Source organism: Fusarium venenatum, assembly GCF_020744135.1.
Source record: "Fusarium venenatum strain MPI-CAGE-CH-0201 chromosome Unknown EDB82scaffold_3, whole genome shotgun sequence".
Taxonomy (NCBI): domain Eukaryota; kingdom Fungi; phylum Ascomycota; class Sordariomycetes; order Hypocreales; family Nectriaceae; genus Fusarium; species Fusarium venenatum.
Genome location: NW_027072131.1, coordinates 7014642 through 7040166, shown reverse-complemented (window position 1 = coordinate 7040166; position 25525 = coordinate 7014642). Strand labels below are relative to the sequence as shown.

Genomic DNA, 25525 nt, shown 5'->3' with positions numbered 1-25525 from the left:
AAATTAATTAACAAATATATGATCCTGTAGATCTTCCATACTACCTCATCCTAGCCATGCTTTTCTACAGTGTTAGTAGAGGCCGCTATTACCGATGATCAACTATTACTATTTGTAATAAGAACCTTCTTTATTCATAAGTCGATCATGAGCAACATCAATAATACAGACTATCATACTTGAAGAGCTAGTGAAATGATTTTCTATATCCTTGGTGTTGATCAAATGAACTCGAAGCAGCGTCTCATCCCATTGGGCTTCTGATGTAACAAAGGTATCCATTGTAGCAAAGTTAGAACTCCAATTAGTATGACACATACCACAATCAATAATACTCCATGCAAAAGCGGTGGAACTGGAATCGAGTCTTGGACCGGTTTATTGCCCGCGACTAACTTCAACACCATCAAACGCTAACAACGGAGCTGCTTCCCTCAAAGAGACAAGACGTGGCTCGAGTCCCAAGAACTTGGTTCGCCATTCAAAGTGATCGAATAGTTACCTATCATTGTGAGTTACGGGGAGTTTTCTGGACTCCTCTGTTTTGCCCCTGAGTTCCCTTTTCCCAATATAACCCATGACTCGCCTTTTTTTGCCTCCTCGCCAGAAAAGACACTTGCTGCGGACGCGACATGGGGAAATTTCCCTCAGCGGTGAGGTGAGGTCTTCAGTTGAGTATCATTTTGTTAGTTTGTTGGTTTGTAGATCATCAATCGAACAGAGCAAGGCTTCAGCTATTCCCTTGTCATATGTCAGCGTTGCTACTAACTCCAGCGACATTTTTTTTTTATTACCATAGACAAGGTCAGGGTTAAAGACTGGATCCCCCAGGTCCCTCGTGCTGATCTTGTCTCTGGGTTCACCACAAGCGACTCTTCGTTTATTATCAACTAGCCAGGCCTCCTCTCCTAGCGGGCCACGAGGTTCGTCACTAGAGATGCCAAACCCACAACTAGCGACTCATGCAAGCCCGTCATCAACTGACTATTGAGGTCTACCAGTCCAAACATGGGAGTAGATAGTGTCTTTGTTGACAAGAATCATGCGATTTTATATATTGGCAATATGCCTCTTTAAATTAAAAAGAGTCTGATCCCAATTCTGTCTGTTCTTGGTTCTGCTCTGTCACTTTTGGAAAGTGACGATATTCGAACCCTCGTCTCGTTTCTTGATATCCATTTCGCGCATCGATCCTACCATCTGTTCACAAGAGCTGAAGCCCCTGAACTGAAACACGGGATTAAACAAGGAAAGACCTTGTCTTGTCTTGTCTTGTCTTTCCTTTAAATTTCGGTCAACTCGTCCACGGATCAGTCAGTGGATGATCGTAGGTGAGTACAATATCTATATGTAGATCGTCTGTTTCTATTTCTTGATCTGGTGGTTTCAGGTTCGCTGTCACCTTGTTGCACAGCCTTGTTAGTGGATAGAAACCAAATATATCACATGAAACATCCTTCATCTTTCACTCGGATAACATTGACTTTTTTGGTCATTATTGGCAGCTTGCCATCAGCAATTATCTTACCATTCTTTAAACTTATATCTTGTCTCAGAGCAATGATAAACAATTCGGTCCTTTGGGGGTGTCTTCTCAATGTTCAGGGTCATGTGTAATTAGAAGCTTTTGCTTCTTTTCTTCCCGTGTCTTGTTTTGGTTTCTGTTTTCCTTTTGTTTGCTTTTCTCCACGATCGTATTTCCACTTTCTATTCAACATTGTAACCTCTCTCCACATGTCGGGAATCAAGAAAGCAATTTCCAACACGGATAGTCTCCAAGGCAGTTGCCAATTCATTTGATAACCGGTTTATATACATCCACATTGCGTTTCGCGACCAATCGAAGCTCAAGCAACCTTGTAAACTCACATTTTTTCTTCCCCTGTGTAAGTATCCATTACTCAAAAGAATATAGTATTTCTGCAGCAAGCCTATGTTTCATTTGTTTGGTTCATATGCGGAAAACAAAGTTTTCGTCCCGTCTTTGCTTTGCCCGTGCCACAATGACATACCATCAATGCAACTTCGTATGATGGCCCTGTTGCCGGAAACCTGCATTGTAATTCGAATGAGGGCGTGTTCAGTCTCAATCGAGTCAGTGATCAAATAGTCATAGTCCTTCTTTTCTTTTGTTCGGATACTGAAGGTTCCGGTTGCATTTGATGATGCGGGTGTAGGGTATGTGCATGCCAAGAGACCTGATCGAACGACATATTTAGATGAGCAGAGAAGTTACCAAGTTGAAAGAAACTCGTGTGATACGGACTACGTTGGGCTTTTGGCCGATTACAAATAAAATGGTACATCACATCAGCGAATAATAATTTAAACTTGTAATCATGATAGTATTACTGCAGGCTTAACCAAGAATCATATCTTGCACACCTGCATTCTTGTGAGATATATCGCTTCCAATTACCAGATACGCTCCCAGCACCTCTTCCAGAAAGGCATGGCAGCCAGCTCACGCCTGTAATTCTCCTCAATACCACCCTCTTCCCAGTGCTTGCACTCCTCATCAACCTCCTTCTTGCCACTGACAAGGTCGGCACTCTTGGGGTTGACAAACTTGGTCTTCTTAAGGACCTTCCAGATAACAAAGAGGAAAACGGCATAACCGTGACAGAAGTAGCTGGTAACAAAACCCTGTGTACTCCAAGGCTCGAACTTGTCGAAACCAATAAAGATAAGCGCGACAGTGCCCAGGAACAGGCCGATGTAGGCGGCGTAGGGGTTGAAGGGGGCGACGTAGTGCAGAGCAGAGTTGTCGAGACCCTGGGCCTTGCGAGCGCGGAACCAGCCGATGAAGACGACAATCATCATGGTGTAGGTGGCGATGAGACCGGTAGTGGTAAGGTCGACAAACCAGAAGAAGACGGTGACGGAGGACTCGCCGGCGACGAGGAAGGTGATGCAGCTGAGAAGACTGACAACGAGAACACAGTACATGGGCACACCGGCCTTGTTGCACTTCATGAGGAAAGCAGGAGCCTGGCCATCGCGAGCAAGACCGTAGAGAGTTCGGGACGAGGAGTAGAGGTAGGCGTTTCCACAAGAGAGACCGGAGGTGAGGATGAGGAAGTTGATCAGATCGGGAAGACCGTGGATACCGAGGTTCTCAACTGCGAGGAAGCTGGTGAGTGACTATTATATTGTATTTGGGATCCATGATATGGGACTTACTGCCAATGACCCAGGGGGAAGAAGCAGCACCAGCAGCGCTGTCCTCGATAGCACCAAGCAGGCGTGTATCATCGGAACTGCAGATGATGCCGACGGCTAATACACCAAGGACGTAGAAACCAACAAGTCGGTAGAAGATGAGCTTGGCAACTCGGGGAATGGTTCTTCGAGGGTTGGCGATTTCACCAGAAGACAGAGAGATCATATCGGGGCTGCACATCGCATATCGTCAGTACAAAGATACACACGGTCGTCAGACGCAAAGAAACTTACCCAGCAATAGTGAAACCAGCATATAGGATAACCTTCCACCAACCGCAGAAGCGTCCGAGGTCGCCCTCTGCGTGATAAGGTCTCATAGCCTTGCCACCCTTCCAGTAGCGGAATCCGTAGGCATCACCCTTGGGGTTGCCACCGCACATGGTAATAAGAGTGATGAAGAGAAGACCGAACAGAAGGATAACCTTGAGGGATGCCATGATGAACTCGGCTTCACCGTAGTACTTGACAGCAACGACGTTGAGCAGAACGCAAATGACCATGGCCATAGCAACCCAGGCTGCAGGATTTATATCAGGTACCCAATATTGCATCAGAGTCGCAACAGCACTGTATTCGACACAAACAAGCATTAGACCAGCGTAGAAATACGTCCATCCCATAGCAAATCCTATCTAATCGATTAGTATATATTTTTTATGATTCGGGATATGTAAAGCGTACCAAGCGCAGGGTCGACGAAACGAGCAGCAAGCTCAAAGATGGAACCACGGATAGGAAGATACGAGCACATCTCTGCAACACACAAGTTGCAGGGCCAGACGAAAAAGACACCCCAGATCAAATATCCGAGAACGACAGAGAGAGGACCAGCTTTGGAGAGAACACCACCGATACCAACGAAGAGACCGGTACCGATGGAGCCACCGATGGCCATAAGCTGGACATGACGAGGGGAGAGGCCTCGCACGGTTCGGCCATATTCATTATCGACCGAGTTGTGGTCGATGAGAACACCAGGGGCTGTGTCGGAAACATTGGGAGCCTCAACGGCTTTAGACTCGGGGTCTTCGTGATAACCCATGATGAAGAAGACGAGGCTGTATAAAAACACTCAAACTTTCTTCCTGCAATTGGATCGGAGATGGGGTTATAAGAGGGATGTTTGTCTTGTGGACACAAGCCTGGACATAAACATCTTTGAGATTTGGGGGGAGAGATGATCTTTTATGAAGAATCATGTCGCTGTAACCATGATCAAGGATATGCATTATGAGAGCCGGCCCGGTTTTCTGGAAGAGGAACTGATGGTGTAGATTAAGCTACCATGACCAGGAGGAGGATCTAGTTAGTGTAGCTATTCGAAACACAAAGTTGCCCGAAACTGGTAACTGCACTGCAATGCACACGCAGAAGTGAAGGGATACCATGCTACACTAGCTGACTAGGCACCGTGAGTGACATTCCCCACTGCTAGCTATAGAGTATGGGGCCCTGATAAGCAGTGTAGTAGGTAATAGTAGATAGAGGCAAATAGAAAGCGGCTCTCCAGTGAAACCTCGAGGACCGGGCCGGTGGTCTTCACTCAAACGGGCAAGTACGGGCGACGTAGTAGTATGATGTGGGGAGAAGTAGGACAAGGCATGACTCGGAGAAAGCGAAATTGTATGTAGAGAGTAAAGTAGTGGTGGCTTGGAGTTGGAGTGTCAGTTTGGGGGAGCGTTAGAGGTGCCAAGAAGGAAAAGAGGCTAGGGGACAATCCTTGCCTAATGTTGGCGTGCGGGCAACGGTTATCAGTTGGGTCGAGATAGGCAGTTTTACGGCGGGAAATAGCATCCACCGCGGCTAAGATATATTGCATTGTAGTGTAATTCAGTGATGGTATAAGTGAATTCTTCGATTGAACAAGTCCTCTACACCGACTACAAACCAAGTCATCAGGCATCTGTTCAGTGGCATCTCTCAAGTTTAAGAGGGCATCTCCAATAACTGTACTGCACTCCAGGCGCTTCAATACCCAACCCTTCCTTTACCGCGGTTCCGATGCAAGGTTCTTACCCCAGACAATTCAACTTGGAATTGTACGTAATGAAATACAAGTTACTCTCGGTACCGAGGCAATGGTTTCTAAAGTACATCTCCCCCAATACAAAACTTCAGTGTCAGAAAAGTCTCTGTCAGAAGAGGAGAAATGCGGGGAAACGAATGAACGAGGTCTTTTTTTCCCGCTCTTAATTTTAAGCATGGGTTTAAGTCTAAGCTCGTTGATCCTTGTCCTAATAGCATCGGTCTATCGGATTGTGACCGATTTGCATTGCGAGTCATTTTACGTGATGATATTGATTCTGTTTACTGAGGGAATGAATGAATGAATGAATGAATAAATAGAATCAGAAGCAAGACACGATGTGATAGTACGATCATCTTAAAGATAAATAACTTGGCATCATTCAGGTACGACACAAACCCTGCAAAAGCTGATTTGGTTGGGCTATCTTCTTATCAGTTCCCCCCTGAGCGCGCTTATTTTGGTTGGAGAAGTGCACCGTAACAAAGATAAGAATAGCGCTGTAACAAGTCTAGACAGGCACTCCTCTCTCTCCCTACCCCAACTGTTCATCAGCTTCCATGCATCCGAGTTTTTCTTTTTTTTCTCCAAATTTTGAACCTACTAACTTTTGTAAATAACTTCACACTTGAACCGCCAAGTGCTGTAACCACTTATTTCCCCAGATCTACACAATTACGCAAAGATCTCCTCCCCCGCAAACTCCAGTAAAAAAAAACAAGCAAGAGCCCAAATCTCTGGAGATTTGTTGGGGCCCCACGAATACCAAGTCGGAAAAAACGTAATAGAAAAAGGAACATGACATGACATGACATATGTCCATCTATCCGAACGACAAACGACTGTGGGCACGGAACCATCCGGCCCCTCATTTTCTTTACCCTTTTTTCGTTCCTATGCGAGTTTGTTTCTGTAAGAAAATAGATTCAGCTGAAATGGAAATTATTGCCCTGCCGGTTCCTCTACCTGCTCCCGGTTGATCGACTAACTACTGTAAGCCCAGCGCCACAAGCCATGTATAGAACCGTTATAGCTGCCCGTGAATGGACAGAAAGGTCTTCTAGAAGAGAAGAACTGAATGTCTTCCTGTGCAATGTGAGCCAGGGTGTGATATGTGTGTGTGGGGAATACTACATAATCCTGGTCACCATGGTAGACTCCAACCAGACCATGGAGGGGGGGAAAAGCTCAAAATAAGCTTGAAAACTAACAACTGGGCGGTCGGCAGTCGTGCATAAACCTAACTATTCAACTCACTAGTCGTGTTTTCTTCCCTATTCCTTTGAATGGACCGGCCCGGTTGATGATATATATCTCTCGACTTAAAGGTAGTCGTTGGGGATCCACCCCCGGATGCCAATTCTAGCTTGGCGATTTGCCAAGTTGATAGACACTCCATCTATAGTCGTTCCTAAGATTGTGCTTGATACTGAATCATGAGAATTACTGTCGTTGATCATCTCGATGCTGGACTGAAAGAAGTCAAAGTTAAAAGCTCATATGTGCTGGAACTTTCACCAACCCAGAGTTCAGCTGTATCCAGAATAGTCACGCAACTTCATTTCCAGTTTAGCAACCCAGATGAAATTGCACAAAACGCCATCACTTTATTCTTCTTCATCTACATCCGTGAATATATGCCTGCAAGTTCAATCCCTGCGCCCTCTTTTCCAAACGCTCCGAATGCTTCAATATCCATATAGACCAGTCTCAACAAGAGACTCAAAACTAATGAGGAGAAACGCCTGCGCCCCTCCAAAGACGTACCAGTGCCAGGAACAATAAACTTTGATCATCATTACCCGATGCTAGCACGAGCCGGCATCTCATCTCCCTTATCGATCCTACTATGTCACGCAGTATACACACCTCCATGCCACGCGAGGATTTCAGCTGCCACACACCCTTTCCGTACGGCCGGGTTCAGGGCTGATGTACCGCTGAGCAGTTGCGGCGTAACTGCACCCACCTAGTACTAGCCTTGACGACCCGAGTGCACTCTAAAGATATCGCGTCTTGAGCCATTCTTCATCTCGCAGTCCCAGGTTCAGCCCGTTTTGTGTCCACCAACGCCGAACAGCACTCTGATCTCCTATGCTGTCTTCAAGTGCCTCTTCGATGTTGCATGTCCGGAATTCTACCTGTTGTTTTCGGCCCTCCATGCCCTCAAGCTCTCCGTGTGCAAAGTTACGCCACCACTCGAGCACCGATAAATGCTTGAATATGGTGGGCGAAACGAGAACTTCGGCATCAAATACAAGCTTGTCATCTCCTTTGAGGCGTCTCCAAGTCTCCAGAACCTCAACTTGGCCCCAGCGACTGGCCACCTTGGCAACACTGTCGCCATGTGCAGCAGGAATACCTGAAGCATCCCACCACCGTAAAACATTAGCTTGCCCATGTTGTGTTGCCCACAGGAGTGACCGGCCCGGCCGAAGAACGACTTTATCGTCCTGAGCTGCTGCGTCGCGCCACCATTCAAGGACCAGAAGATGGCCATTTCCACTAGCCTGCTCCAGCGCCGACTCAGTATAACGCATTCCTAGGCCAGATCGTCTCCACCACCAGTCCAAAACACGAACATGTCCAAACCTAGAGGCGCCGTCGACCGCTTCTGCATCGTACACATGACGATCTCTGAACCATGCACTCTGTTTCCAATAGTCCAACACATCGACACGTGGATAATAAGCGGATGCTTTAGTAGGTAGTGTCGTGCCGTCAAATGCCTTGAAAAGATCTGGCCGATTGGCTTCCATATATGCCAATACGTCAATAAGACCAAACTTGATTACGAGTTTGATGACCAAGGCTGATATATCGTGGAATTCTGGTGGAGATTGCGATATCTTTTTACATATCGCTGCAGAGTTGCAAGTTAGAACTGTCCACTCGAGCTCGTGCTCGTACACCTTGAGTGGATCATTGGGGTCCCTGGGTTGGCTTGACCATGTCGTGGGCATTGGAAGGTTGGTGTACATTCCCAGAGCCTTTGAAAGTTCCCAATCCCCTGCATAATCGAGAATAATAGTCCAGATCTCGGGTGGAAGCTTGCACTGGACTCTTACGTCTGCATCGTCTGTCATGCCCAGTCCAGTCGCAACTTCAACATCTCGTCCCAGCCCTAATAAGTCGGCCTGGTTTTTTATTATCCCCAAAACTTCGTTGAAACCATTCCAGTTAGGCACTCGTTTCGGGTTGGGCGATCCTTCGTAGTGCCACAATATCGGCGTCACCACACGTATCCAGCTCCATTTTCGGTGTAATTTGTTTAGATGCTTCTTGGTCATCGGATTTGACCACATATGCGTGCTCATGCCAGGAACCAAGACGATGCTTTTTTGGGTGTCCCATCCTCTGAGTACTTCGCCGAGGAAAGTGTCGGTTACGCCGGCCAGCATCTTGGCGATGCTGTCGGCATCGAGGGGTACACAGACCATGAGATCTGCCCATTCCACCAGCTCGAATGCTTGCTGTCGATAGAATTCGATATCGTCGGCCCTATCGCCCGCTCCGAGGGCCAACCCTCTATTTTGCATCACAATGATGGTTTGTGTTAATCGCGGGACTACATCGTCGACGATTGCTCGGGCCTCGATCTGTGGATTTTTGGAGAGGCGCACAACGAGTGCTTGAGCCCAAGAGGTATCGCGAGGACCGGTGGCGGCAACTAGAAGGCGGAGTTTTCGGTTACGTCCCAAGTCGTGGAGGGACGTGGTCGAAGTCATGGCGGGACTCAACCGCGGCGAAAAGGAATGATGGTGTGCCATGCTGGAAGATGACCCGGATCCAACATTGTTTGCATGAGATATGTGAGGCGGGCGAGCGGTGAAGTTTAAAGGCGAAGAGTTGTGACGGGGCATCAAATCACTGGTTCGACGAGAATGCGGGATCACGTGGCGGTTACTGCTGTTTGGAATGGTTGTGAAGAAGAGAGGATCGGTATCGCTTCGTCAGTTGGTCAAGAGTTGAAATCGCAATCGTAAATCGTAAATCAATTGTCTGAGTTGAAAGTCTGCTTAGTTAAGGTCGTGCGATTTTAGAAATGATTCTCATAGGAAGACTGGGTCTAAGTCTGGATCTGGGTGTCTAGTCCTGGTTTCGGATGGGTTTAGGAACAAAGAAAGGATCAATCACGTCGACTCCATTTTTTACCCTGGTAGACAGTTCCGATCCAAGCCGGCAATGGAGGGGTAGAGAGGACAGGCGACAGGGTATCTGGCTTTATAGGCAAAGGGTGACAGGAGCTGAAAAATGACGTCGGGTTGATTGGGAGGAATTATTTATGTCGTCCTGCTTATATGATTGAAGTAAGAGGCGTCTTGTTCATTTCTGGTGTTCAGAGGTGTGCTCATCATGACGGCTTCAACACGTCTTTGCACCCAAATTAGAGTTGAGACGGCCCCCGCAAATCCATTTTCTAGCTGAAAATGAATCAAAAGAGTTCAACAATGGCACAATCACTGCTTTTAGTATCACATGACCCAGCCTTGGGAAAAGGAAAAACATGGAGAACTTTTTAGGTGGTGTAGACTATAACTTAACGCGGGTATTGTAGCTCCGACTGCTCCACAACCCAAAACCCGGAAAGGAAAACTTTGAACCTCATTTATTGTCTCTCGACATTGGAATTTGATCGGAGCTTGTTGATCTTCCTCTTATTATTCATCTTCGCTGCTATTCCAAAGACTTGGGCGTTCGTTGAACCACCAACCTGAACCACATACCTAGAGTTCCCGATTCTAACCCGAGGTGCTCGCTATTTATTCCTCGCCGCCAAAAATTCTTCGCCCCGCTCTTTTTCTCTCCCTTCTTTGACAATGTTGGATCAAATGGCGAACGAAATCAAACTCATCTCGGGGAGCTCCCACCCCGAAATCAGTGCCAAAGTCGCTAGTCGGTATGTTTACTTTTGTTTTGCCTAGAAGCGCGATCCGGCGCCTTTGAGGTGGTGTACAAGTTGCTGATATATTCTCAAAGACTCGGCATTGAAATCGCCAACACTATGAGCCTCAACTACTCCAACCGTGAGACTAGTGTTTCTATCGGCGAGTCCGTCCGTGATGAGGACGTCTTCATTCTCCAGTCTACTGCTCCTGGAGATGTCAACGATGGATTGATGGAGCTTCTCATCATGATCCACGCTTGTCGAACTGCTTCGGCCAGACGTATCACTGCTGTTATCCCCAGCTTTCCTTACGCGCGCCAAGACAAGAAGGACAAGTCTCGAGCTCCTATCAGTGCCAAACTGATCGCCAACATGCTCCAAGTTTCTGGATGCGTACGTTTTATCACTAACACCTTGTCCGCGAATGTACTAACAGCTATGTAGAACCATGTCATCACCATGGACCTCCACGCTTCTCAGATTCAGGGCTTCTTCAACGTCCCAGTGGACAACCTTTACGCAGAGCCCTCTGTCCTTCGTTGGATCCAAGAGAACCTTAACGTGGAAAACTGCGTGATCGTTTCCCCCGACGCTGGTGGCGCCAAGCGTGCTACCTCTCTTGCTGACCGCCTGAACACTGGATTTGCTCTTATTCACAAAGAGCGTCCCCGCCCCAACGTCGTTGGCCGCATGGTGCTTGTTGGTGACGTCCAGGACAAGGTCGCCATCTTGGTTGATGACATGGCAGACACTTGTGGAACTGTAAGTGAGCAACACATGTTTTTGTGACACCAACTAACCATACTACAGCTTGCCAAGGCTGCTGAGACCGTCCACAAGCACGGTGCCAGTGAAGTTTATGCCATCGTCACTCACGGTATTCTGAGTGGCAAGGCCATTGACACCATCAACAGCTCTGTCCTCTCTGGTCTCGTTGTTACCAACAGTAAGTAGCCCATGTCTTTATACTTGATTCCATATGCTAACTTTTATCCAGCCGTGCCTCGTAAGTTTTGAATTTGGACTCGCGCGCCCATATCTATAGTTTGCTAACTCCCAGCAGTGGGTGACAAGATTGAGCGATGTCCCAAGCTCAAGGTCATCGATGTTTCTGGAACTCTTGCCGAGGTATGATACTCCACCTTCTCGATGCGTTATGTTACTGATTGATTCGTTAGGCTATCCGACGAACTCATAACGGAGAATCCGTCTCTTACCTCTTCAACAACGTCCCCGTCTAAGATTCTTAAATGCTAGATGCAAAACAAGGTTATGGAGTTGGTAGGTCCAGCCGTCGGGTGAAGTCATGGTCGCGAACTAACAAACATCAAGCGGCGTATTTTTTATTATTTTTTTTAGAGATTGGGCCTGGACCAAGTCGATTCACGATCGTTTGGGTAAAACTCTCAAAACTCATAAAAAGAGATTTAGAATGATGCACCAAAATGTTGGGATATTGCATGCCGTTCAGAATTGCTAGCTTGAATGGTTCACAGGGCTTGTTCTGTCCATCAAATGTCGCAGCAAAGATGAATTGGGTCTATGATTCAATTGATGCACCGGGCAAAGTCTACGTATTAGCATGCTATGAGTTGACTTTATCAATTTGGCGGATTCCAGGGACTTTCCTTATGATCATGAATCGAGAACGAGAGATTCACTGGGCTGTTCTGGAGAACGTATTATGATATGCAAAACGATGCTAGCAAGATGCTCTATCTTGACTGACTAAATGAGTATAGTATCATGCTCAGTTCATGATCGTAAGACAAGATAACTTTGCCTCGTGTGATGACAATAAGATAACCTACAGACAAATAACGCTAGATGATGAATTGACAAAAAATACCAAAATTTATTGAGTTTATAATAGAGTTTGATAGAATCAAGGCTCAGAAATGTCATATTGCACTGTAAAGAATTCATTTAGCTTTCATGACCCCTTCGTCTTTAAGAAGTCATGATGGAAGTTGCGAATTGGCATGATTAACTTGGTCATTGCCCCACGTGAATAGCAGGCGGTGAGTTATTCTGCCGCCTCACCTACAAGGGACACATCACTGCCTACAAGCATCAACACCCTGTAAAGAGAGATACATCATCAATCGCGAAAATAAAATCACTCCTATAGCTGTATGGACCTACGGAGAAATCATATGCTCTGTCCTGAGCTGGAAAATTGCGCGTTCTGCCCAAGATGACGACACAACTCCTTTCCACCGAGTTGACCAATCTCATTCAGGAGAGTAAGCGGAAGCATAATGACCTGCGACAGGTGAGTTGTCTTCATCGCCGCTACAGCACAAAAAGACTTATAGTTACCACAGGCTGCAGAGAAATCATTAGACGAATTAAGGAATTTGAGAAATCCGTCTGAACAGACGGCCCCTGAAGGTCTAAGAGCTCCCCACTGTTAGTGAAAGCTATATCTGACTTGTAAACAGAGCTGTCTCAGAAACCCAACTTCGTGAACCCTTTCATCATCGCATGTGGCACAAAAAATGCAAAGTTCACTGCAATTGCCATCGTCTGTCTACAGCGCCTCATTGTTGCTCAGGCCTTACCAAGGTCCAAGTTGAATCAGGTCCTGGAGGCGTTGATGCAAGCTACATCAGCTGGTCTCGATGTACAACTCAAGATCTTGCAAGCGCTACCCTCGCTTGTTCAGAATTATGCGTCCGATCTTAAAGGAAACTTGTTGGTGACGACGTTGAACATTTGCTTTACGCTTCAGAGTAGCAAAAATGCAATTGTGAACCACACCTCAGCGGCGACACTTCAGCAACTGGTCGTGTCCGTCTTTGACAAAGTTGTCGCCGAAGATAGTGAGTCTCTCTACAAACGAAAAAAACAGGCACTAACTCCAAGTAGAGAAAGCAGGCGAAGGATCTATGAACAACGACCCAGAATACTCAGATAATCATCCTGCAGCAACCGACGCCTACAGAGTATGTACTACCATGTCTGACACTGCCATCTCTAACTTGTTTAGATCTTCAATGACTTGTGCCTAATGACTGAACACCAACGGCCAGAGTTCATTCGCGTTTCGGGACTTCAACAGACATTTGGGCTAGAACTTATTGAGTCCGTTATAACAAATCATGCCACTGTCTTCAGTAAACACCCCGAGCAAGCGCAAATTCTACGCAGCAGGGTTATGCCACTTATCATAGGCGCACTAAAGGCGAAGCCCAACTTTGCTACCACGGTCCGATTGATGCGAATTCTGTACACTATGCTGCGTAGGCATATCAGCATTTTACCGTCAGAATGCGGTGAGGCGCTGGCTGTACTAACACATATCCTTGACCAAGACGAGACTTACTGGAAAAGAGCACTGTGCATGGAGGTTTTCCGGGGGATATTTGCAGACCACGCCCTTCTCAGGCGCATTTACGCCATGTTTGATGCTACCGAAGGGGAAAAGGATGTCCTCAAACCCCTGATAGCTACATTCGTGCGCTTGAGCTCCGAGAAGCCTGCTTTGATTGGACTTGGTCCTCAATCCTCGTTACCTATGATCAGCTCAAACACTCAGAGCTCGTCTGAGCAAGCCATCGCTGAGGCCAGTGGCATGACCGGCCTGATGACAGGACCGGTTGGATCAGAAACCATTACTATAGGTATCAGCACACAGTTCAGCTCAGTACGCGTTCCCTGTATTGATCAGCTCGACAAGACTGAGGCACCTGCAATCCCAGAGTCTTACCTCTACAGTCTGGTACTGGCCTGCATCTCCAATGTCTCTGACAATCTCGCAAAGCTTGTCTTATCTATCACGGTTGGGAGTGAGACGAGAAATCGAAAGAGAACCTCTAGACAAGAATTTGGGCGTGACTCACCTGTACCCCAAAGCGAACATGAAAGCGCATCACCAAAGAGCAACCTGGAAAGGTCAACATCGTTCAGGAAGAACCCTATTCCTGTGAACCCGCTTTCACTCGTAGACCATCCTCAGCATTCCGAGGTCAAGATTTGTGCCGCAATCGTCGAAGAATGCTGGCCAGCCATTCTTGCGACTTGCTCAACGTTCTTGAATGCTGCTCTGGACTCGGAATACTACCATGGATTGGTGCGTGCGTTCCAGCGATTTGCACATGTCGCTGGTTTGTTGCAGTTGTCAACGCCCCGTGATGCTTTCCTCACAAGCCTAGGCAAGGCAGCTGTCCCGTCCAATCTCCTTACTGCTTGTGTCAATTCTGGCCAGGGCCGTCCCCAGACACCGAGTACACCAACCGATGGCAGTCTTTTCAGCAATGCTCGGGGACTCCTTAGCGTTGACAGCCTGACACCCACCACACCTACCGCTGATAAGGGAAGACAAGCATCGTTCGACGCTTCAGTTGTCTCTTTGAATACCCGCAACCTGTTATGCCTACGAGCACTTCTTAATCTGGGTATCGCGTTGGGTCCAACCTTGTCAGATGCTTGGAATATCATATTGGAGACTCTGCAGCAGGCAGACTTTGTACTTTATGTCAGCGGAAAGACTCCCGGCAGAGCACCAAGTATCAACCGAGGACTTGATTCAGGGGGTGATAACGAGACGGCAACGTTGATGCACAACTTCAGTTCTGAAGTTCGTGCTGTCGAAACTGCGGCTTCGAGACTTATTGATAGCACGATTGACTTCCCCAACGAGTCGTTTCTGGAAGTTGTGGCAGCTGTCTGTAGTTTGTTGGCGCAACGACTACCTGAACAGTCTGAGGGAGCATCCCAAGCCCAGGTACCCTCGGATGGGCAGCTCAAGGCTCCTGTCGCACAAGGCCGCAGAGCCTCTGGGCAGATGAACACTGGATCGACCCAGGAAGATAAATTCGCACTTGCCAAAATAGGCGAGCTTGCTAATATCAATATCGAACGACTTTTAGAATACAGCCCAGAAGAATCTGGCTGGGATGTACTAACCGAAAAACTCATCGACACCTTAACTTCCTCAAACACAAACTCATCCGTCCGAACAAGGGCAGCTGATATCCTTGTCAAACTGGTATCGGAAGCTGCCAATGTAACTTCTTCGCTACCAGAGGAGGCTCGCGGCGACAAACAACTGCGGTTCTTTGAGGCTCTTCGCATGTCACTAGAACCTCTGCTTAAGGGAGACCGTGAGGTGTCTCTTGCAAGCCACTCCACGGATATTGATATTCACAAAATTATCCTTGACGGGCTTCAAAGTATCATCGAGAGCAACGGAGAAACACTAGTCAAGGGATGGGACATTGCCTTTGAAATCATTGGCACCATCTTTGTTACGAGAGAACTCGACCACGAGTATCGCCGCGGCTCAGTGGCCAACCCAATTCTCCTGGACACTCGATCAGCAAAACTCATCAGGTCGTCTTTCAACTCTCTCCAGCTTATTTGCTCAGACTTCCTGGCCTCGCTACCAAATTCGTGTTTCTTGATCCTTGTCGATAATCTCTACAAGTTTTGTTCACAAGATGACGATCTTAACATTGCATTGACTGTAAGTTTTCCGCTATAATACTAGAGGAGTTCTAACGTTCTCTAGACGGTGACCTTCTTCTGGGTGTTGAGCGACTTTCTCTCATCGAAGAACGAGTCGCTTGATATCCCCGCGGAGATGATGCAAAACACGAACCCATCTGATCTTGAGAAAATGGCAGCCGACCATGAACACAAATGCTCAGATGCGGCATTGTGGATGTTGCTTCTGCTCCGACTGACAAATGTTACTACTGATGATAGACTCGAGCTTCGTAACAGCGCGATTCAGACCTTGCTAAGAATATTTGATGCATACGGCGATCGACTTAGCTCAGAGTCGTGGTCAACATGCGTCAAATCAGTTGTTTTCAAACTCTTATCATCAATCGAGCAAGAAATCAGAGTCTTGCAATCGGGAGAGGATGAAGAAGCGGATGATGGTGATCGTGCTGAGTGGACAGAGACAGCTGTTGTGGTTCTCAACGGTATCTCAAGCCTCTTGGCTAATTATCTCGATATCCTCGCAGTTCATCCCTCGTTTGACGACCTGTGGAAAGAATTGCTTACCCACTTCACTACTCTACTCGACTTCAAAGTCCTCGATATCAACACTGCGATCTTCAAGGCTCTTGCTCACATCCTGTCCGAAACTAGCAATGATGGTAAATCTGCCTTTAGCAAGACTGCGATTGATATTTCGTGGGAACTTTGGGCAAGAGAAGTCCCGACTTCAAAGCCTGTCGGTGAAAAGGCTGAAGACAACCAAAACTGCCTCATTGCCTATGTGTCGGTTTTGACAGAAATCTACCGACTCATACAAGAAACTCTTGAGGTGAATAGAGTCTCCAGGATTCTGGACTTGCTCCGCGAGACCTTGGATGAAGCCACGGTTGGTGATTACGTCAAAGATATTGAGTACATGACGCAGTTGCAGGCGCAAATTATTGAAGCCGTTCAGATGATCCGAACCGACATCGAAGGCGTTCCGTCGGCCATGATCACACAAGTTGCGGATTTTGTCGTCCTGCCATTCGTTCAGGCATCAAAATCTGGCTCGAAGCGCACATATATTGCGCTCTCCAAAATGAGTATGAAGGAACTGGAAAAGCTCATTGTCAATCATTCATCGAACTCCGACATCTATAGCAGCAACTCTTTTTACAGGGCCCTGGAAGCCTTGTGCAAGCCCATTGCGCTGAAATATGGGTTCACTACAATCACCAAATCAACACCGCCGTGGAGGCTGGCTACCTCTACAGCGCTTACTGTCCTTGAGGCGACCCTTTCACACATTACCAGCCTAGAGCTTTCGAAAGAAGTCACCCAGAAAATTTGGACTACTGTTGTGACCATCGCTGACGGAATCATGAGCGCGGACTGCAGTATTGCTCCCTCAGAGACGAATCTTGCCGACGACGAGAGCTTTGATATAGAATCATTCCACAAGCTGCGAGAACTAATCATACCTTCTCTGGGTGCAACCGCAGTTCCCGAAAAGGCTCGAACGGCTTATGCAGAGAGTCTCTTCAAGACATCGATAATTCATGCACCTTCACCAGAAGAGGAGTCGATCATCAACGGAACACATGAAAAAGGTCTATCGGCGCTTTATGGTAACCGTGCAGGTCGAACTGTATCTATACCACCAACAAAGCGCGTGAACATGGCTTATGTCACCTGCGAAGTTTTGTTTGACATGGTTGCTGCTAGAGACGAGCCAACAATTGTCATTCAGCCTCCGACGCCTCAGTTCCCCGACCCAAAACATAGTCGATTTCTTGAGTCGCCAGTTAGCCTCCATGCCCAGATCGCTAGCACAGCTGCACCATTCCTCATACTTCGATGCGCATTGACATTGAGGGCATATATTGCTGACCAGCCTCTACGGGGACGGATGCCTCAGCCTCTGAGCCAACGAAAGGAGCTGTCATGGATTCTACGGAAACTAGTTGATTTGAAGAGTGACAGTGACTCAATCCCTGAATTGAGAAATGTTGAGAGCGAGGGAAGGAAGCATCTTCTAAGACTTTATCCTCTTATTGTACGGGCGTCTGGCGTAGCTGGGCACGAGGCGGTTAGTGCTTTGTTAAGAGAAGCCCTAGAAGTTGTAGGAGAAGAGTTGGGATTTTGAGAGGAAAAACGTCTGGTCAAGATGGAATAGATATGATTTAAATTAGACGATTCTTGACGAGTCTGTAAATAGACAATTACACTTCATTAATTGACTCCGAGTTTCCAAGCCAATCCCGGTTGATCCATAGAGGGGTAACTTTACAGGGCACCCCCACCATCAACGCGGGGCACCAAATTCAGACTTCAAAAAATTCGATTACTCACAATCCAATCCATATTCAAGTCGACAGAATGGGAAAATCTTCAAAAGATAAGCGCGACGCTTACTACCGTCTCGCCAAAGAACAAGGATGGCGTGCGCGAAGTGCATTTAAGCTGCTACAGCTCGACGAGGGTAGGAACCTACGACAATTGTGTCTGTACTGTAATTGACTTTTATGCTCCTGTAGAATTCGATCTCTTCGCCGATGTCACTCGAGTCGTCGACCTCTGCGCCGCTCCCGGAAGTTGGTCGCAAGTACTTTCCCGTGTACTAATCAAGGGAGAGAAGTTTGGCAGGGTTGCTTGGCAGGATAAGGAAGCCAAGTTCCGACAGCAGATGCTGGGTATTCTACCCAAGGATGGTGATGACAGCGAGCAACAGACAACCGAGATTCAACAAAACGATGAGGAACCTGCAAAGCCACGAGAGGATGTTAAAATTGTGTCGATTGATTTACAACCTATTTCACCTCTTGCCGGTATCACCACACTTCGAGCCGATATTACACACCCTGCGACAGTGCCTCTTCTACTCTCCGCTCTTGATTCTTCGTACGACCCCAAGGCTGCTGGAACACAGGCCTCGCACCCCGTCGACCTTGTTTTGAGCGATGGTGCTCCTGACGTGACAGGTCTTCATGACCTCGATATTTACGTTCAGTCCCAATTGCTCTTTGCCGCCCTGAACCTGGCCCTCTGCGTTCTCAAGCCTGGAGGTAAATTCGTCGCCAAGATCTTCCGCGGGAGAAACGTCGACGTTCTCTACGCCCAGCTCAAGATCTTTTTCGAAAAGGTCATCGTTGCAAAGCCCCGTAGTAGTCGTGCAAGCAGCGTGGAAGCTTTCATTGTGTGCATCAACTTTCAGCCCCCCGCTGGTTTCCGCGCCAGCCTCGAAGAGCCGCTCGGCGTGGGCGGGCGGTTGGAGGAAATGCTCAAGGAGAAGGGAGATGTTGACATGCAGGACTCAATGGCAAAGGACGAGGGTGTTGTGGAGATGGAGGTTTACGATGAAGTGCCTGAAGACACGGAGAGAAACAGTCGATGGGTCGCGCCGTTCATTGCCTGTGGAGATCTATCCGCCTTTGACTCCGACGCCTCGTACCAGCTCCCCGAGGACTACGTCTCTTTGGATCCCGTTCAGCCACCTATCGCTCCTCCTTACAAACGCGCCATTGAGATGCGAGCCGCCATGTCCGGATCACAGCGCTAAAAACAAAAACAACCCCTTCAAAAGCAAAAGAAAAGTCACCCAGACGTAAAGCCATGAGTAAATGCATCGCTAGATAACAAAAAGGAAAGAAATAACACAAAGCGAAAGTGCATTTAGTGCTTGGGTGCAGGCTTCTCGGCTGGACCGGCCATTTCGAGCATTACTAGGCCGGCTGACGGACCCTTTTCGAACTCTTGAGCACCCAATTCCCTTTGATACAGCCTTGCTGCGGCTTGGTCATGGGTCATGAGAAGAAGTCCGCGCATGTGCTTCCATTCGTCGACTATCTCCTTGAGAGCTTGCATCAGCCACGACGCCAATCCCCGCCGCTGGAACTCATCGACGACGAAAACGTCTGTGAGGTAGGCCAGAGTTACGTAGTCGGTCACCACACGAGCGAAACCGACCATCTTGTGCGGGGAGCCATCTTTTGGTGAAGCGATGCCGTTTCCTAGATTGATTGTTAGCAGAGGAAGAACGCAGGATCAGACAACTTACTCTTCATTTCCTCGGCGGTCTGGGGAGTATAGTACACGGCCAGGGTCAAGCAGTTATCCAGTACCCTCTGGAGTTGTCCGTTTGGTAAGGGGCTGCTCCACCAGTTGTCATCGAGAGACTTGTTGAAGGTTCGGGGGCATAGATAGGACTTGTCGTTTGTGAGGAAGAAGTTATCGCGGTACCAGAACCGAGGTGCACCTTCGGCCTGGTTCAAAGAGTCGTGGGAGCCCATGATGATGAATATACGAACTGACGATGATGTTTGTTTCTGAGTGTCTGAAGAGAGGTTCGGTGTTTCGTGAGAGGTTCCAGGACGTTATGAATTGGGATCTAGATGTAGATGACGAAGAGCGGTCAAGGGTTCTTGAATTGAAACTCTACAAGAGCTCTGTGTCCCTGTTACTCGAACAAGACAAGGATCGTGACAATGATGTAGTCGTCAGCACGGAGGGTGTACGGCTAGCGGCGGGCTTTGCTTGGCGGGGGAGGGAACAAAACAGGGCGTGTGATGGAGAGTTTAGTAGGTGTTTGACTCGTAGAAGCAACGGTTCGTTGTAGAGATGGTCATGTGGGAACGGGAAGCAAGGTTTTGCGGGGGAAGCGAGACAAAGAGAGATGGTTCTAGAGTAAGACAGACGGTCAATCAATCAAGTGATGGCTGATCAAGTTGCAATCAAGGTATGATGTTGGATGAGCACGGTTTCATACAGAAGACTCGAGCACTTGAAGCTATCTTTACCACAGGAGTTATTGCTTATTATTGATCTTTATACACATCTCGCAATTAGAAATGCATCTTGAAGTTTGATGTACAACATCAGGGACAAGCCCATGAGCTAAGACGCCCTCTTAGTGCTAGATCTTGTCATTTGATAGCATGCGTTGGTTGACGGACCTATCAGCTTCAACGCCCTATTGCTCGTCGTGGTGGAACCTTGGGGGAGATCTAAACGGGCGGAGAGCGGAAAAGGCGGGGGTGAATAGGGGGTTTAGATAAGTTGAACTTTACTCAAGTAAACAATACAGAGAGAAGGGATAAGAAGATTGAATGGGCGGAACTTTGGAAATGGGCGGAATATCCTTGGTTATGGTGGTTACAGGCGGGCAAAGACGTTTGCTTACGGGTCAAGCGGCAGGGGTAATACGGATAGAAGTACAAGGAAATTGGCGTGTCTATTATTCTATGAAAAGAGATAAAATGATGGTTTCCAGTTCTATACCCCATATCTATCCCAGATTAAATAATTAATCATCTAAAGCATTCCGGCGTAGATGGCGGCGCCGGCGAGAGCAAGGAAAGCACCGGCGGTGGGCATCGCGGCACCGGCGGTAGAAACGGCGGTCCCTGTTCCAGAAGCGGCGGACTCGGAGTCGGAAGCGGAGCCAGAATCGGATCCGGAAGTTGCGGTACCGGATCCGGCTCCGGAGGAAGCAGTGGTAGTAAGAGTGGCATGGCCGGGAGTAGTAATGGCAGTAGACTTTGCTGTATCGTTGGCCTTGCGGATACCAGAGAGGATGGGCTTGACTGCGCTCTCAGACTTGGACTCTGTGTCAGAAGCAGCTTCGGTCTCGGTGGCAGCCTCAGTCTCAGTAGCAGTACCACTGGCATTTGTCTCTGTAACAGGGGCTGAAGTGATGGTAGCAGAAACACTAGCACTCTCTTCAGAAGCACCAGTAGGGGCAGCGACTCCAAGAGTCTTGGGGTCGATAAAGAGAGGAGAGTACGTCTCGGTGCCTTCGTAGGCGGGACATCCGGGGACGGTGGTCTTGGGAGGAGCTCGGCCGCCGCCGCAGTCGAGAAGGTCGCAGATCTCGCCCGAGTCGGGGACGTACCAGATTCTCGTAGCGTACATGCCATCCGCGTTGCTAACGACTGTATCGTAGGTGGTACAGCCGGCGAGATCAGTTCTAGCCAGGGCCGGGACGGCGGCAGCAAGCGCCACGGCGAGGAATTTGGAAGCCATTATTAAAGATGTTAAATTAATGGATATAGAGGTTATTGGTAACAAGGAAATGATTCTGCTTTTCTTTCTATTATCCTACTCCTTTAAACTAGGGATACGCAATCCTTTTAAACACCATCAACACGGACCTCGTAAGTTAGCTTTAGAAACCCGCAATTTCAGGTGGGTTTAGGGGTCTGGTTTGTTTCTCCTTTTGAGTGGAGGAATCCTCCTCGCTTTGACTACTCAAGGGCCATTGCTTTCATACAATTGAGAAATATTTGCTTACTGAATTTGCTGACAGGAGTTGTGTTGGTTGTTGGCGTGCTTCAGCTTAAGAGGTTCGTGCTGAAACCGAAACGACTAACACCAACGTGGAATATGAGGCTAACTATGTACTTTCACAACGGCATTTATTAGTGAGCTGGACCAGGAGAAGTTTTACATTTGTATCAAGATTTCCATATATAAAGAAGCATGTTTCGTTTCGGCCAACATGTTTCCCTCCAGCATGAGGAAACCCATTGACTATCGGACAATATGTCCAAGATGTTTCAATGACTTCCTAATCAACTGGAGTTGACAATGTGTGTTTTCATGATCCTGCACTTAGGTAAATGAAAATTACCTAGTGCTTACAGGTTTCCCACAATGCCTGTCTCTCAATTCTCCTCCTTGTCAAGCTTCCCAATGACCGGCTCCAAAAGAAGAGGTAGATACTCTGCAGCATCCTGACCAAATGCAAAATCGCCAGGCTTGACCTTGTACATCTCCTCCTCATTCTCAGCCTCGGGATTGATGACTGCGATACGGGCGCCTTTGCGCCTGGCCTTGTCAATGTAGCCTGCAGCGGGATAGACTTGGGCCGACGTGCCGATGACAAGCATCAAATCCTAATACAGTAAATTAGATGGTGAAGGTCTTGTTTGTTGGAATAGGGACTTGACTTACAACTTTATCCTTCAAAAGCCAGTTTGTGATGCCCATTATCATGGTCTCGTCTAGATTCTCTCCAAACCACACAACGCCAGGTCTCTGTAGGCCCGTCTTGCACTCGGGGCATTTGGGGATCTCATCACGGGGAATTGGTTCTAGAGGACTGTTGGCGTCGAGAAGCGGAAATGGTTTACCAGGCTCAACATCCTCGGACGCCTGCGCTATAGCAGGGAAGAATGGATCCTTGTAGTTGTCTCGCTCGATCCACGAGCAATTTTCGTTGTTGCACTTAATGTCGAACAGAGAGCCATGCAGAGTACGAAGTTGCTCTGGTGGGTGGTTTGCTCTTGGGGATATATCTGAGTATACAATTAGCAGACAGTAATGTATAGTTGTCCTGGTGCTTACTGTCAACATTCTGGGTCAAACACAGAAAGTCCTCGTTCTTCTCGGCAAGCTTCGCCAAAGCGTAATGCGCAGGATTCGGCTGAGCACGCAGTGCCATATGACGTCTGTAGCCATAAAACATCCAGACAAGACCAGGGTCATTGTTGAAAGCGCGAAGAGTAGCAAGGGAAGTAGCATCGTAGTTCCTCCAAAGACCACCGGCACCTCGGAAAGTTGGAAGGCCGGATGAAGCTGAGAGACCAGCACCGCAGAGGGCGAGGATACGTTTACTGGAGCGGAGGGCCTCATGGAAGGCTTCGACGTCGTTGTGAGGAGCCATGGCTGTGAATAATCGGACTTTTGTTGCTGATTTGAGTGAAAAGATGAAAGATGATGATAGATGTCGAGGTGTAGTTGTGAGTATTCTCATTATGTAGAGATAGTTGGTGTAAGTTGGGCTTATATCATGAGGGAAGATATATCGACGTTACAGGGATTATTGGTAGGCTACACTCTACAGGGAGTTTGCGTCACTCGCCGTGAGATGTGATTGGATCATTGTGTAGGCAACAAACTAAAAATTTCAACGATGGCTGTTGTAAAGGAAATAAGATTCCGCTTATGCTACCTTGAGTATCATGAGTTATGATGATTGGTGAGATATTGTGATCCATATTAACATATGTCCGTCGGCATCGGTACTCCGTAAAAGGCTGTCATTACAAGGAAATCTGACCCCAATATCCGCATATACATGCTTAGATTAGACCACAAGATAAACAAAGAAAACTTCAAGATTTATAGTAGATTAGATCTGCACAGAAAGAGAATGTTATCTCAAAACTTACACATACCTACTTACTAGGTAAGCTGGTTGTTCACAAACCTACTGGACAGGTTGCAAGAAGGAAGCACAGCTTGTTGATAGCTTTCCAAACAGGTAGGTAGTTATCTTAAGATTCAAGTCTAGAAGATGAAGAAGTAGCTGCTGTGTGTACAGCTCAACGGGCGCTTCTTTCATTAGTCGCCCATATTAAGTAGTTCGGTTTTTGCTGTAGGCAGCTCTGTCACGTATATATTCTTATCAAGAAACTTAGCTGGTTATTATGGGAGGAACTCTATCGTCATGATATATTGAATATTCGATCCACAGTCCAACCTTGCAGGTACTAACTTTACATATATTGAGAAGGCTTGAACTTCACTATAGAGTTTAAAGACGTATATAAAGTCACTATCCTATCTCCCCCTACACGAAAGAAACCCAACCCCGGCCGTAACTCTACTCCAACATAACGACTGCAACATATCTTAAGCTCAAGTCATTAAAATATCTTTCCACTACAGATACATCAAACTCATCCAACATGGCAAGGTCTGCCACGCTTGAATGTCTCCCTTCCGAGCTCTTGGTCTCCATCTTGGTGCACGCATTCGACAACAAAACACCTTTTTGGATTGACTAATGTCTCCAGCTTCCAAGGCATCGACTCGACCATGGGGTCCCACGGTATGAAAATCCTTCTTAACCAAAAGATGGTCGACCTGATCGACAAGGCTGGCAAATATTTAGTCCGGAGGTTGCCGTCAAGCAGGATGTCCACCAGAAAGATTGGCTCATGGTAAACTCGATATGTCGTCGCTTCCGCTCAATCGGAAAGATACTGTTCTTCCAAACCAAAACATTTGTCATGACCCTCAACATGCATGAGAAATTGAATATTGGGACATCTTGGCTTGACCTCAGTGACCAAGAGCGAGAAATAGCGCTGCATCAGTACAAGGGTGACGAGGAGCATGCGCTCAAAGAAAGATGGTGCGCTTTAAGCGCTCAAGACCACAAACTTGCGCTATCTTACATCAAACACATTGTCTTCTCAGGCGCGATCGGTCCCTACACGTCGAATAAAAAAACCAAAACCACAATGTCCAAGATTCCCAAGCTGTTAAGCACCTTTCCTGCCCTACGACAGTGCGATCTCATACTCTGGAAGGAGGAGTCTGAGGATGGGATCCGAGATTATCAATTATATTTCAGGGATCAAGATGGCGCCGATGACCAACAGGACAATCATGCCCAAAGGGAAATTGACGTCGCACTGGCCGATGGCTTGCGTGGGACAATCGGCAGTCTCGAAAATCTTATGAAGAGTCGTGCTGTGTGTCTAAACCAAAATATCAACGAATCGGTCGGACGACAAGTCGTAATAAAATTGTTTCTCCTGACGATAAAAGTAGAGGTTTTGTTCCACGTCTTGACGAAGAATTTAGGAATTCAAGCAAATACTTAGATACCCCTTGAGACGTACCACTGGTGATATTGATCACTCTATCTTGGAGCAAAAGGGGCGAAGCTAGCAAGTCGGTTCGTGCTATTTAGGTAGACAAGACTTTAATTCTAACTATTCTGCCCTACTGTGGTTCCCATCAAAACTTATTCTTAACACAAAGTACCTACCTAGTTAGTGTTGTACACTTCATGTCGAACCCAGTTGTCATGATAAGGTTTTGAGAAAAGTTTACTCACATAACTTATATTACACTGAATCTCGTCTCTTACTATGAGTACCATCACCCTCAAACTTATCTCTTCTTCTTTCAATTGTCTACAAATCCTCAGTATAAAA

The 25525-nt window shown here is 47.3% G+C and overlaps 8 protein-coding genes across 8 annotated transcripts; 3 read left to right on the top strand and 5 right to left on the bottom strand.

Annotated features, from left to right (window-relative positions):
- Positions 1 to 2324: 2324 nt before the first annotated feature.
- On the bottom strand, positions 2325 to 4515 carry EDB82DRAFT_276656 (amino acid permease/ SLC12A domain-containing protein). Its single transcript, XM_025728848.2, has 4 exons — positions 3907 to 4515; positions 3457 to 3853; positions 3184 to 3395; positions 2325 to 3122 (listed from the first exon to the last, which is right to left on the bottom strand). The coding sequence occupies exons 1-4, from the start codon at positions 4265 to 4267 to the stop codon at positions 2416 to 2418; spliced, it is 1677 nt and encodes a 558-aa protein (XP_025583174.1). The 5' UTR covers positions 4268 to 4515; the 3' UTR covers positions 2325 to 2415.
- A 2736-nt stretch (positions 4516 to 7251) lies between these two features.
- Positions 7252 to 9021, bottom strand: EDB82DRAFT_434084 (uncharacterized protein; the record flags this gene model as incomplete). The annotated part of the gene is made up of 1 exon (XM_025728847.2): positions 7252 to 9021. The coding sequence occupies one exon, from the start codon at positions 9019 to 9021 to the stop codon at positions 7252 to 7254; it is 1770 nt and encodes a 589-aa protein (XP_025583173.2).
- A 1050-nt stretch (positions 9022 to 10071) lies between these two features.
- Positions 10072 to 11380, top strand: EDB82DRAFT_528069 (phosphoribosyltransferase-like protein; the record flags this gene model as incomplete). The annotated part of the gene is made up of 7 exons (XM_025728846.1): positions 10072 to 10151; positions 10232 to 10532; positions 10584 to 10901; positions 10950 to 11085; positions 11137 to 11145; positions 11203 to 11267; positions 11318 to 11380. 7 exons carry the CDS (start codon positions 10072 to 10074, stop codon positions 11378 to 11380), a joined length of 972 nt encoding a protein of 323 aa, XP_025583172.1.
- A 956-nt stretch (positions 11381 to 12336) lies between these two features.
- On the top strand, positions 12337 to 19134 carry EDB82DRAFT_433871 (FtsJ-like methyltransferase-domain-containing protein; the record flags this gene model as incomplete). The annotated part of the gene is made up of 8 exons (XM_065607732.1): positions 12337 to 12414; positions 12467 to 12533; positions 12584 to 12964; positions 13011 to 13087; positions 13132 to 15609; positions 15655 to 17675; positions 17852 to 18057; positions 18113 to 19134. 8 exons carry the CDS (start codon positions 12337 to 12339, stop codon positions 19132 to 19134), a joined length of 6330 nt encoding a protein of 2109 aa, XP_065464238.1.
- Positions 19135 to 19190: 56 nt separating this feature from the next.
- EDB82DRAFT_276539 (putative GNAT family N-acetyltransferase) lies at positions 19191 to 20345 on the bottom strand. The gene is made up of 2 exons (XM_025728842.2): positions 19633 to 20345; positions 19191 to 19585 (listed from the first exon to the last, which is right to left on the bottom strand). The coding sequence occupies exons 1-2, from the start codon at positions 19862 to 19864 to the stop codon at positions 19248 to 19250; spliced, it is 570 nt and encodes a 189-aa protein (XP_025583169.1). The 5' UTR covers positions 19865 to 20345; the 3' UTR covers positions 19191 to 19247.
- Positions 20346 to 20885: 540 nt separating this feature from the next.
- On the bottom strand, positions 20886 to 21596 carry EDB82DRAFT_478704 (uncharacterized protein; the record flags this gene model as incomplete). The annotated part of the gene is made up of 1 exon (XM_025728841.2): positions 20886 to 21596. One exon carries the CDS (start codon positions 21594 to 21596, stop codon positions 20886 to 20888), a length of 711 nt encoding a protein of 236 aa, XP_025583168.1.
- Positions 21597 to 22000: 404 nt separating this feature from the next.
- On the bottom strand, positions 22001 to 23444 carry EDB82DRAFT_509876 (DHS-like NAD/FAD-binding domain-containing protein). Its single transcript, XM_025728840.2, has 3 exons — positions 22920 to 23444; positions 22527 to 22870; positions 22001 to 22468 (listed from the first exon to the last, which is right to left on the bottom strand). The coding sequence occupies exons 1-3, from the start codon at positions 23326 to 23328 to the stop codon at positions 22238 to 22240; spliced, it is 984 nt and encodes a 327-aa protein (XP_025583167.2). The 5' UTR covers positions 23329 to 23444; the 3' UTR covers positions 22001 to 22237.
- An 821-nt stretch (positions 23445 to 24265) lies between these two features.
- On the top strand, positions 24266 to 25189 carry EDB82DRAFT_478702 (uncharacterized protein; the record flags this gene model as incomplete). The annotated part of the gene is made up of 3 exons (XM_025728839.2): positions 24266 to 24273; positions 24374 to 24520; positions 24646 to 25189. The coding sequence occupies 3 exons, from the start codon at positions 24266 to 24268 to the stop codon at positions 25187 to 25189; spliced, it is 699 nt and encodes a 232-aa protein (XP_025583166.2).
- Positions 25190 to 25525: the final 336 nt, after the last annotated feature.

Coding starts and splice junctions, on each gene's coding strand:
- EDB82DRAFT_276656 (XM_025728848.2), bottom strand. CDS start 4,267: ATGGGTTATCACGAAGACCCCGAGTCTAAAGCCGTTGAGGCTCCCAAT. Junction 3,854..3,906: donor TTTCGTCGACCCTGCGCTTG/GTACGCTTTACA, acceptor TCGATTAGATAG/GATTTGCTATGGGATGGACG. Junction 3,123..3,183: donor TTCCCCCTGGGTCATTGGCA/GTAAGTCCCATA, acceptor GCTTCCTCGCAG/TTGAGAACCTCGGTATCCAC.
- EDB82DRAFT_276539 (XM_025728842.2), bottom strand. CDS start 19,864: ATGGGCTCCCACGACTCTTTGAACCAGGCCGAAGGTGCACCTCGGTTC. Junction 19,586..19,632: donor GACCGCCGAGGAAATGAAGA/GTAAGTTGTCTG, acceptor CAATCAATCTAG/GAAACGGCATCGCTTCACCA.
- EDB82DRAFT_509876 (XM_025728840.2), bottom strand. CDS start 23,328: ATGAGAATACTCACAACTACACCTCGACATCTATCATCATCTTTCATC. Junction 22,871..22,919: donor TTTGACCCAGAATGTTGACA/GTAAGCACCAGG, acceptor TTGTATACTCAG/ATATATCCCCAAGAGCAAAC. Junction 22,469..22,526: donor GGCTTTTGAAGGATAAAGTT/GTAAGTCAAGTC, acceptor TTACTGTATTAG/GATTTGATGCTTGTCATCGG.